This window comes from Balaenoptera physalus (genome assembly GCF_965194825.1).
Source record: "Balaenoptera physalus genome assembly, chromosome: 3".
Taxonomy (NCBI): domain Eukaryota; kingdom Metazoa; phylum Chordata; class Mammalia; order Artiodactyla; family Balaenopteridae; genus Balaenoptera; species Balaenoptera physalus.
Window position 1 is genome coordinate 52,001,944 of NC_138890.1, and position 12,830 is coordinate 52,014,773.

A 12,830-nucleotide genomic window follows, 5' to 3' on the forward strand; every position below is an offset into this window, starting at 1 on the left:
AAAAGAATTCACAGTAATGATAGTAAATATGATCTAGAATCTCAGAAATAGAATGGAGGCACGGATTGAGAAAATACAAGAAATGTTTATCAAAGATCTAGAAGAACTAAAGAACAAACAAACAGAGATGAACAACACAATAACTGAAACGAAAAATACACTAGAAGGAATCAATAAAAGAACAACTGAGGCAGAAGAACGAATAAATGAGCTGGAAGACAAAATGGTGGAAATAACTGCCAAGGAGCAGAATAAAGAAAAAAAGAATGAAAAGAATTGAAGACAATCTCAGAGACCTCTGGGACAATACTAAACGCACCAACATTCGAATTACGGGGGTCCCAGGAGAAGAAGAGAAAAGAAAGGGTCTGAGAAAATATTTGAAGAGATTATAGTGGAAAACTTCCCTAACATGAGAAAGGAAATAGTCACACAAGTCCAGGAAGCACAGAGAGTCCCATACGGATAAACCCTAGGAGAAACAAACCAAGTCATGTATTGATCAAACTAACAAAAATTAAATTCAAAGAAAAAATATTAAAAGCAGCAAGGGAAAAACAAAAAATAACATACAAAGGAATCCCCATAAGGTTATCAGCTGATTCTTCAGTAGAAACTCTGCAGTCCAGAAGGGAGTGGCAGGATATACTTAAAGTGATGAAAGACAAAAGCCTACAACCAAGATTACTCTACCCAGCAAGGATCTCATTCAGACTTGACGGAGAAATCAAAAGCTTTTCAGACAAGCAAAAGCTAAGAGAATTCAGCACCACCAAACCAGCTTTACAACAAATGCTAAAGAAAATTCTTCAGGCAGGAAACACAAGAGAAGAAAAAGACCCACAAAAACAAACCCAAAACAATTAAGAAAATACGTATCGATAATAACCTTGAATGAAAATGGATTAAATGCCCCAACCAAAAGACACAGACTGGCTGAATGGATACGAAAACAAGACCCATATATATATATATATGCTGTCTACAAGAGACCCACTTCAGACCTAGGGACACCTACAGACTGAAACTGAAGGGATGGAAAAAGATACTCCATGCAAATGGAAATCAAAAGAAAGCTGGAGTAGCAATACTCATATCAGATAAAATAGACTTTAAAATAAAGACTGTTACAAGAGATAAGGAGGGACACTACATAATGATCAAGGGATCAATCCAAGAAGAAGATGTAACAACTATAAATGTTTATGCACCCAACATAGGAGCACCTCAATACATAAGGCAAATGCTAACAACCATGAAAGGAGAAATCGACAGTAACACAATAATAGTAGGGGATTTAACACCCCACTTACACCAATGGACAGATCATCCAAACAGAAAATAAATAAGGAAACACAAGCTTTAATTGACACAACAGACCAGATAGATTTAATTGATATTTATAGAACATTCCACCTGAAAGTGGCAGAATACATTTTCTTCCCAGGTGCACACAGAACATTCTCCAGGATAGATGACATCTTGGGTCACAAATCAAGCCTTGGAAAATTTAAGAAAATTGAAATCGTATCAAGCATCTTTTCTGACCACAATGCTAAGATACTGGAAATTAATTACAGGAAAAAGACTGTAAAAAACACAAATACATGGTGGCTAAACAGTGCACTACTAAATAACCAAGAGATCACTGAAGAACTCAAAGAAGAAAAAAAAAATACCTAGAAACAAATGACAATGAAAACACAATGACCCAAAACCTATGGGACACAGCAAAAGCAGTTCCAAGAGGGAAGTTTGTAGCAATTTAATCTAGAAACAAGGAAAATCTCAAACAAACAATCTAACCCTACATCTAAAGCAACTAGAGAAAGAAGAATGAAGAAAACCCAAAGTCAGTAGAAGGAAAGAAATCATAAAGATCAGAGCAGAAATAAATGAAATAGAAATGAAGAAAACAATAGCAAAGATCAGTAAAACTAAAAGCTGGTTCTTTGAGAAGATAAACAAAATTGATAAACCGTTAGCCAGCTTCATCAAGAAAAAAAGGGAGAGGATGCAAATCAATAAAATTAGAAATGAAAAAGGTGAAAGCACAACTGACATTGCAGAAATACAAAGGATTATAAGAGACTACTACAAACAACTATATGCCAATAAAATGGACAACCACGAAGAAATGGACAATTCTTGGAAAGGTACAATTTTCCAAGACTGAACCTGGAAGAATTAGAAAATATAAACAGACCTATCCCAAGTAATGAAATTGAAACTGTAATTAAGAATCTTCCAAAAAACAGAAGTCCAGGACCAGATGGCTTCACAGGTGAATTCTATCAAACATTTATGGAAGATCTGACACCAATTCTTCTCAAACTCTTCCAAAAAACTGCAGAGGGAGAAACACTACCAAATTAATTCTACAAAGCCACCAGCACCCTGATACCAAAACCAGACAAAGATATCACAAAAAAAGAAAATTATGGACCAATATCACTGATGAACATTGATGCAAAAATCCTCAAAAAATACTAGCAAACAGAATCCAACAACATATTAAAAGGATCATACAATATGATCAAGTGGGATTTATCCCAGGGATGCAAGGATTCTTCAACATATGCAAATCAATCAATGTGATACATCATATTAACAAATTAAGGAATAAAAACCATATGATCATCTCAATAGATGCAGAAAAAGCTTTTGACAAAATTCAACACCCATTTATGATAAAAAAAACTCTCTAGAAAACGGGCATAGAGGGAACCTACCGCAACATAATAAAGACCATATATGACAAACCCACAGCAAACATCATACTCAGTGATGAAAAACTGAAAGCATTTCCACTAAGATCAGGAACAAGGCAAGGATGTCCACTCTCACCACTCTTATTCAACATAGTTTTGGAAGCCCTAGCCACAGCAATCAGAGAAGAAAAAGAAATAAAAGGAATACAAATTGGAAAGGAAGAAGTAAAACTGTCACTGTTTGCAGATGACATGATACTATACATAGAAAATCCTAAAGATGCCACCAGAAAATTACTAGAACTAATCAGTGAATTTGGTAAGGTTGCAGGACACAAAATTAATGCACAGAAATCTCTGGCATTCCTATACACTAACAACGAAAAATCAGGAAGAGAAATTAAGGAAACAATCCCACTTACCATCGCAACAAAAGGAATAAAATAACTAGGAATAAACCTACCTAAGGAGGCGAAAGATTTGTACTCAGAAAACTATAAAACATTGATTAAAGAAATCAAAGATGACATAAACAGATGTAGAAATATACCATGTTCTTGGATTGGAAGAATCAACACTGTGAAAATGACTATATTGCCCAAAGCAATCTACAGATTCAGTGCAATCCCTATCAAACTACCCATGGCATTCTTCACAGAATTAGAACAAAAAATGTTACAATTCGTATGGAAACACAAAAGACCCCGAATAGCTGAAGCAATGTTGAGAAAGAAAAACGGAGCTGGAGGAATCAGGCTCCCCGACCTCAAACTATACCACAAAGCTATAGTCATCAAGACAGTATGGTACTGGCACAAAAATAGAAATACAGATCAATGGAACAGGATAGAAAGCCCAGAGATAAACCCACGCACATATAGTCACCCAGTCTACAAAAAAGGAGGCAAGAACATACAGTGGAGAAAAGACAGCCTCTTCAATAAGTGGTGCTGGGAAAACTGGACAGCTACATGTAGAAGAATGAAATTAGAACACTATCTAACACCATACACAAAAATAAACTCCAAATGGATTAAAGACCTAAATGTAAGACTAGATACTATAAAACTCTTAGAGGAAAACATAAGAAAAACACTCTTTGACATAAACCACAGCAAGATCTTTTTTGACCCACCTCCTAGAATAATGAAAATAAAAAACAAAAATAAACAAATGGGACCTAATGAAACTTAAAAGCTTTTGCACAGCAAAGGAAACCATAAACAAGATGAAAAAACAACCCTCAGAATGGGAGAAAATATTTGCACATGAAACAACTGACAAAGGATTAATCTCCAAAATATACAAACAGCTCATGGAACTCAATAACAAAAAAACAAGCAATGCAATCCAAAAATGGGCAGAAGATCTAAATAGACATTTCTCCAAAGAAGACATACAGATGGCCAAGAGGCACATGAAAAGATGCTCAGCATCACTAATTATCAGAGAAATGCAAATCAAAGCTACAATGAGGTATCAACTGACACCAGTCAGAATGGCCATTATCAAAAAATCTAGAAACAATAAATGCTGGAAAGGGTGTGGAGAAAAGGGAACCCTCTTGCACTGTTGGTGGGAATGTAGATTGATACAGCCACTATGGAGAACAGTATGGAGGGTCCTTAAAAAACTAAAAATAGAACTACCACATGACCCAGCAATCCCACTATTGGGCATACACCCTGAGAAAACCATAATTCAAAAAGAGACATGTACCACAATGTTCATTGCAGCACTATTTACAATAGCCAAGACATGGAAGCAACCTAAATGTCCATCGACAGATGAATGGATAAAGAAGATGTGGCACATAAATACAATGGAATATTATTCAGTCATAAAAAGAAATGAAATTGAGTTATTTGTAGTGAGGTGGATGGACCTAGAGTCTGTCATATAGAGTGAAGTAAGTCAGAAAGAGAAAAACAAATACCATATGGTAACACATATATATGGAATCAAAAAAAAATGGTTCTGAAGAACCTAGGGGCAGGACAGGAATAAAGATGCAGATGTAGAGAATGGACTTGAGGACACAGGGAGGGGGAAGGGTAAGCTGGGACGAAGTGAGAGAGTGGCATGGACATATATACACTACCAAACGTAAAATAGATAGCTAGTGGGAAGCAGCCGCATAGCACAGGGAGATCAGCTCGGTGCTTTGCGATGACCTAGAGGGGTGGGATAGGGAGGGTGGGAGGGAGGCTCAAGAGGGAGAGGATATGGGGATATATGTATGCATATGGCTGATTCACTTTGTTGTACAACAGAAACTAACACAGTACTGTGAAGCAATTATACTCCAATAAAGATGTATTAAAAAAGTATATTCTGTAATAACCTAAATGGGAAAAGAATTTGAAAAAGAATAGATATATGTATATGTAGAACTGAATCACTTTGCTGTCCACCTTTGCTGTAACACAACATTGTAAATCAACTATACTCCAATATAAAATAAAAATTTTTTAAATAAAATGAAATAAAAACCACACAATTAAAATATACCCCATATAAGTTTCTATAAATAAATTAGGGAATATGAATATGAGATTTATTTGCTCAGTGAAGAGTCCAGTTAGATCCTGGGGAAAGAAGTTTGCAACTTTAATGACGGCAGAGGAAGTCAATTTCAGATACATGAGGCTGAGGTTTAGTAGCAGATACTAAAATGAACAGATCTGGGGATTTCAGTTGACCTTAAATTCAATATACATCAGTGGTGTGAAGTGGCTTCTCGGGAAGTTCATTCAATATCAGTCACATTAAAGAAATGTAGATCTTGCTGTATTTGGCAGACCTTGAGAAGTATGGTCTGTTTTGGGTAGTAGGCTTTAGGAATGATAGTGACAAACCAGAAAGGATCAAGGAAGAAGACTTCAGGATGATTATACAAGTTGGAATCATTTCAGATGAGGCCCAGTTTAAGGACCTGCAATATAACTGTGTATGTGGGGCAGACTTGGCTACAAGTATGTGAAAGGCAGCCACCGGCAAAAGCAACCACAAAGAGCTCATCAAACCCCATGAGGACAAATCTAAAACCAACAAGTGTAAGTTAAAGGTTTGAGGTCAAACATTTTCTAAACTCACAGAGCAATCCAACATCAGAATGGCCTGGAAGAAAAGTTCAAGAAGTGGAGGCTGGAGTGGCATTAGACAGGGACACTGGGGAGGGAGTGTTGTCCTGTTTGGGCCAGAGGGCTCTACGGGCTCCTTCAGCCGAGTCCCTCCTTTCCTGCTGCTAGTGAGCCTTCTTCCTTTGGGAATGCTTAGCTGGGTTGAGCTAAGGTTTTATAAATTAGCCATGGGTAAGCTGTCACAATTAGAAGTAACGCAGCGTCCACCTGCTCCCAAATTACAAACCTTACTGAAGTCAAGACGTACCTTCTCCCTTGTTAAACCTAACCTCTGAGGATTGTCACAATCATGTCAGAGCCATGCCAAATTTTAGCCGTGACAGCTTGCTCTTTCATTGGCTCTCAAATTGATTTATAGGCACAAGCCAGTAGTCTTCTCAGATGTGTAAGATAAGCTTGCAGGATTGCCTTTTTCCTTCCGGGTCAGTGCTTCCACTCTGGGGTCACCAGGCTCCCTTTCTCCCCCATATCCCACCGCTTCCCTCACTCTACCCTCCCTCTTCACACCATGCTGCTGAAGGCAGAACTCTCATTACTGGCTCAAGGAAGGTCATTTTAGGCCTTTGTAGGTATCTCAATTGCCTGTGTCTGTTCTGCCTGCCCCATGGCATGTCCTGGGGTGAGAGCATGGCGAGGAATCTGAGAAGGGTGTTGGGAGATTGGGCCTCCTACCTTGACAGGTGAAGCATCTGATGTGGAAATGGTTATTGTGGACGCGAACCACCTCCCCTTTGCAGGTGTCTCCACATCGATAGCACTGGATGACATTGGAGCTGCCCCGGGGATTGTAAGGATTCTGCTGATAAGGAACTGTAAAGAGAAACAAAGAGATCACCATCCAGAAGGTCCTTATTCTTTAAAAAGTCTGCCACAAGACATGATTATAATCTTAACTGGCAGAAAAAGCAGAAAGGGTGAAAATGATTAGCAAAATACCTTCAATACATCATCAGGCTGAGTATGCCAAGCTAAGACATCTTTAGAAGGTGAGTGGCATTAAGATATGAGTCCATAAGTCTCCTTAAGTAGGCAGAGACTTATGAGCGAGCATAACCTTTTCTTGCAATAATGGAGGCCAAATTCACGAATGAAGAAAAATAAAAGAGGTAGTTGAGTATTTCAAGGTAAATGATCCAGAAATACTATTTCTTGGGAGATCTCTGGATCAATACCAGGCCCCAAACAAAGGGAATTTAGGTCTTGCCATTGACTCCAGGGTCTCAAGGAAATGGGTGGCTGACTCAGCCTCCAAATGGCCCTTTTTATTGAGCAAGATACAGCCCCTCTCTGCACCTCAGTTTACACATCTATAAAATGAGGATGGACAGTGGTAGCTGACTTTCTATAAAGGCATGAAGGGAGGCACTCTAGTTGGAAGGAAGTTGATGAGGCGACTCACCTTACAACTGCCTTTGAACAGCACTTCCCATAACACTGAGAAAATGTCACATGTGTATAGTTAAGAAGAAAGAGCTGGTGGAGACTATGAAGGGGCTGAAGTCACTGGGATTGCAGTGCTATGGTCAGCATTTGATGATGCTGTAGACCTATACTTGCCTTTTGAGGCTACTGATCTCTTGCTTAGATTTTCTCATGGCTACTTTTCTAGATTTCCTTTCCCTGAAATATACTTTGCTTGACCATTCTATAATCTGGTCATCTAGCATTTAATAATAGTAGGCACCTGCCTAGAACATAAAATTTCAGGGTTGGAAGGGATATTAATAGCTGTCTGGTCCAACCTCATTATATATAAACTGTTGAGATAACTTTGCCAGTGAGGAACCCAATCTTCTCTCTTGGAAGAAGTTGCTAGGGGCCCCAGGGAGAGAACCACTCAACTCCTCAATTTTTACTCAAGGCTGTAGCAATAGTCCACAAACTTCTGCTCATACCCTATGAGGATAAGGCTCACTTTTGTCCTAACTATAAGGATGACCAGTTGATTGGAGGGGAATTGGTGTCTAGCATTTAGACATGTAGACTTACTGGCTAAACTCTGAATAAGCATAATATAAGTTAACCTGGACTCACAGAAACCTTGAACTGCCAAGGAACCTAGAGGTCACCTAGTTCAAGGGTTCTTGACCTAGTGTGGTAGTTGTTGTGTCTGTTCACTGAAATTTCAATTTTTATTCTTGGCACGTGGTGTCTTGCTTGGCAATGAAATGTGAATGGAAACTGTGTGTCACTTCCAACTGGAAGCCCTAGGAGCCAGTATGGTATCTGCCATATTGCCTTCCCATAGCCCAGCAGCCAGTGATACCCCCAGATGGTGTGCAGGATGCATCAGCTTGGATCCCTGGCTGAGAAGTCCTGGAGCAGAGCTCTAAGCTAACCCAGGATGAACATCTATCATGAGCCAGGAGGAATATTTGATGGCATATCTTCTAAGATTTTTTGTTACTGTAGCATACCTGACTGATACACCTGAGATCTAATATTTCTCTCGAATGAAATATAAAATTTGGTGTTATATACATTATCCTACAGCTTTTTTCAGATTCTCAAAGATGATCTCCATAACTGATCTCATCCACCCTCCTCCTTTTAAAGTCAAGGAACAGGAAAGCAGGACTTTCGATTACCTCCCACATCTTGAATCATAAGTGCACGGTAGGGCAAAGAGCCGGTTGCTTAGCCTTGAAACTACTATTGCTGACAAATTTGCTATCTGAGGTACGAGAAAAATACCTTTCTTACAGTCTTTCTCTCAAGGAGTTCACGCCCCTTATTGAACTTTTTTTTTTCTGTCTTAAATTTAAGACAAAAGTTAAATGAGTTAGCTAGTTAACTAAAATATTAATTAACTCAGTAAACGGGTTAATACATGTAAAGCATTTCAAAACGTGCATGAAGTGCTCCACAAATGTATCCAGTGCTCCACTGGTATCATGACCATCACATCCTCCCCAAAGCTCAGAGCAATCTTTCCCCACCCCCAGAATGTCCACAAACATTCTCCTTAGTCCTGTCTCCTTTGCTTCTTTTTCTGATTCCTGCTTAATGTCCCCTGGAATATATTTCACTCTCCCATCTCCCCCCTCCCCCCAATTTTGGAGAAAAATATAGATTCTATTTATATGAGCAGTGTAATGATCTACTACCGTTAAGGGAAACAAAGCCGTGAGTCTGAAAATAAAATAGGAATAAATAGTATAATCATCACCATCAATAACGAGAGCTCTTGAAAGTATCCAAAGTCCCTCCAGAATCACTACACAAACTTTCATCTACCTCTTCTAATTGATCCCACCTTATTGCTCAAGAGCCAGCAAGATCAATTAAATTTTTCATAATTTGATTTTCTGGGGAGATGGATTAGTGATCACGGTTTTCAGTCAAAACTCAATCTTTGAACCATTCAAATAAAAAGCCATAAAATCAGAGTGAGGGGATGGATTGGGAAAACAGACCTTCTGGGACAGAGTACCCATGGGCTCCCAGCCCTAAGTCTACTGCTTCCTTCAGGATGAGGGCGCTGTTATGGTGATGCTGACTGTGACCAGAGTCCACAAATGTCTGATGTTTATAAATAGTCCCATAAACAGAAATGCACGCATCGTTGGTGTGAGTTCTTCCAGATTGCTGATGTAAGCCGTGACTATAAAAGGTCAGCGGTGTAGCATGATTTGAGCTTACAGACATGTGAAGACCTTTCCTTACCCAGAAATGCCAATAGGAACTCTGGGGATCAAGGGAAGATCCACTGAGATATGCCACATCTGCTCTTGCCCTGGAAGCCACCTCATTTCCAATAAGACTTTGTATTCTCAGTTAAGTCAGCAACTTAATCTAACCTTATTGTGTGTGTGTATGGGGGGGGGGGGTGGTGCGGTGATACCTCTTCCCTCCAATCTATAACACCCTCTGAAACTCTAAAATTTTACTGTTGATTTTCTGCTGGTTATTATTTCCATTAATTTTTATTTCAAAGTACTAAAATTCAGTCATGTGATTTACAATATTTATCTATGGGCAAATGCCTTTTGAATTCCAAATTGACTTATACATGAAGTTTTAGACTCCTCTGTGTTAGGAACTGCCTATCTTTGAGAGCAACATTTGAAAGCAGGACATTAGTTCTTCAAAGCCTCAAAGGACATTAGCTCTTCTCACTTGTGAAATAATCCATGAAGTTACCAAGTTTAGACATATGGGTCATGTGCTATATTTCTAAAACGCATGCAAGGAACCTCTGGCTTCTGTTTTAAGTTAGTTGGCCAAAAAGTGTACCCAGGAGAGTCATTCCCAGTTACTAGTCCTTAAGCGGTGATGTCCAATAGAATTATCTGAGATATGGAAATGCTTTATATCTACGCTGTCCAATATAATAATCACTAGCCATATGTGGCTATTGGGCACTTGAAATGTGGCTATTGGGCACTTGAAATGTGGCTAGTGTGACTGAGCTACTGAATTTTTAATTTAATTTTAATTAACATAAATTTACATTGCAATAGCCACATGTGACTAGTTGTTGCCATAGTGGACACGATAGCCTTATAGTTTCACAAATGGAACTCGCATTAAGAATGAAGAAATTAAACTTGGTTGAATCCTATTTATACAAAAATAACATGTATGAATTAATTTGGGAATACCACCTCAGACTTAAGTTATTCCTTTTTATCCCTGAAGAGTTTTAAAATTGTATTTAAAAATAATTTGCAATAAGCACCAGTTACACACACATTCACTCATCCTGAATTTGATCTGGAGACAAAAGGTTCTGCGCAGTGAAATAAATACTGATTGTTTTTTAAAAGGACAATTTTTCAGGCACTGTAAGACTGAACAATCTTAATCTTTCCAAGAATAAAAGCAAGATAATCAGTTGGCAATGGCTGTCAGTATAATTTTTTAAAATAAATTTATTTATTTATTCATTTATTTAATTTTTGGCTGCACTGGGTCTTCCCTGCTGCACGCGGGCTTTCTCTAGTTGTTGAGAGCAGGGGCTACTCTTCGTTGCAGTGTGCGGGCTTCTCATTGCGGTGGTTTCTCTTGTTGTGGAGCATGGGCTCTAGGCACGCAGGCTTCAGTAGTTGTGGCATGTGGGCTCCGTAGTTGTGGCTCGCGGGCTCTAGAGCGCAGGCTCAGTAGTTGTGGCGCACGGGCTTAGTTGCTCCGCGGCATGTGGAATCTTCCTGGACCAGGTCTTGAACCTGTGTCCCCTGCATTGGCAGGCGGATTCTTAACCACTGCGCCACCAGGGAAGCCCCCAGTACAATTTTTTAAGAAAGAAAATCAGCTGGTCAATGACTATGAGATTAAAAATTAAGGGTCTGAAACATTAAGTATTCTTCTATATGCTTACCAAATCTTTAGTGTTCTAAAGATGAGAAAATACATCTTAATTCCACAACTAAATTTGCAAGTAAAGCTCTTCCCCAAATGTTACCAAGATAATTTAAAACTGCTGGAACAAAACAACATATTGGAAGGGGAGGGGTGACTGGCCCCTCTGAAGTTAAAAGGAGCACGAGAGTTGAACATAGCAGGAAACAAATTCAGCATCAAGTTCCTCTACCGGGCCCTTCCTCTCTCCCTCTGTCATTCCTCATCTTGTGTTTTTCTCTCTGATAGGTAGTACTGGGGGTAACCTGGGTTCCAATTCCCTCTCTGCAGTCACCTAGTTTTATACAGGATTGGGCAAATCCTGTAACTTCTCTGGCCTCAATTCCGTCCTTAGTCACCAAGGAGATTGGACAAAATGATTTATAAAATTTCCTCCAATTGAAATCTGGTTCTGTCTCTGTGTATCCTTTGCTGTACATCTTTCTTTCCCTCCACCTTTTCTTTTCTCCATTAACTTTCTCCTGCTTTTAAACTAGACTGTGCTGTATGTTATCAGATTTATTAGTCTCTCTTAAAAGCAGATAAGGCTCTCTCATAAACAATGCGACCTAAGTTATGTTCTCTTTACTGATGTAGTGCCTGCACAATTTTTTTTCCTCTTCTGAGGGTCACTTAACCTTGTAGATAAAAGTGTTCCCACATTCTAACCGAGTCGTCTTTATAAAATAGTCTTTAAATGGTAGAAGCACCTATGCAAGGCTGGGGTATAATTAAAATAGTGACAAAACTGATGTGGAGACAGTATAACAACTGTGAATAATTGGCTGGAAGTGTAATAAAAACAGTGGAGTTTCTGTCTGAACAGTGAAACATCAAGCAGAGAATCAACCGGTTCAGCAATGAGCTCGCAACAGCCTGGGGCCCAGGAAAACAACGGGGTACAGCAGCTGTCACATGCCGCCAGCTCCCAGAGTACCCTTAGTGTGTTCACAGGTATTCGCTAACGACCCAGGAGGAGACTCAAGTGAGGAACCAGGCATTTCACAGGTAGAAAGCTATCCGCCTGAATGGTTAGGGTGGGGTCTGGCTACAAGAGTTATCTGGTAGTTCAGAAACAGGCCCTTCAATTTGATTTTGGAGTTGAATCAGAACACACGGCACTGATCCTGTTTCCTGTGTAAGACCACAGAGATGTGGGATCCCTGTGTGGGAAGCGGTGCGAAGAAGCTCACGGCACAGAGGTCAAGGGTGTAGATGCTGGAGTCAGGAGGGCTGCGTTTGTGTCGCAGCCCTGCCACTTGGCCAAGTTATGTGAGACCAGTCTTAGTTTGCTCATCTCTAGAGTGGGAATAACTCCGGTCATTTGTGAGTATTAAATTACTAAGCAATATAAAAGTGTTTAGTACACTGCTTGGCATGTCACTTGGGCTCCATAAGTATAAGCAATAGTTAATAATAAAGAATCTTCAAAGCCATGTACCCCTACCTCCTACTCAATGCAAGAGTTCTTTCTAAATTACTACCCCTACCAGCTTGCCACTGAGCTTTGCTTGAACACTGTCAAATCCGTTTTTGGACCAGTCCAGCTTGGGCAAAGGTTTTCTGGTTTTCCCTCCCTGCTGTCAAGAAAAATGCCCTTGGCTGCAGCCCATTCCACCAAAAGCAACCTCCTTTT

At 39.5% G+C, this 12,830-nt stretch overlaps 1 protein-coding gene across 1 annotated transcript in view; it reads right to left on the reverse strand.

Moving 5' to 3' along the window:
- ABLIM3 (actin binding LIM protein family member 3) overlaps window positions 1-12,830 on the reverse strand; it is a 145,840-nt gene that overhangs the window by 97,970 nt on the left and 35,040 nt on the right. The window contains exon 2 of the mRNA XM_082454196.1: window positions 6,527-6,664. Within this exon, the coding sequence (XP_082310322.1) occupies window positions 6,527-6,664 (138 nt within the window). The remainder of the gene's footprint in view (window positions 1-6,526; window positions 6,665-12,830) is intronic.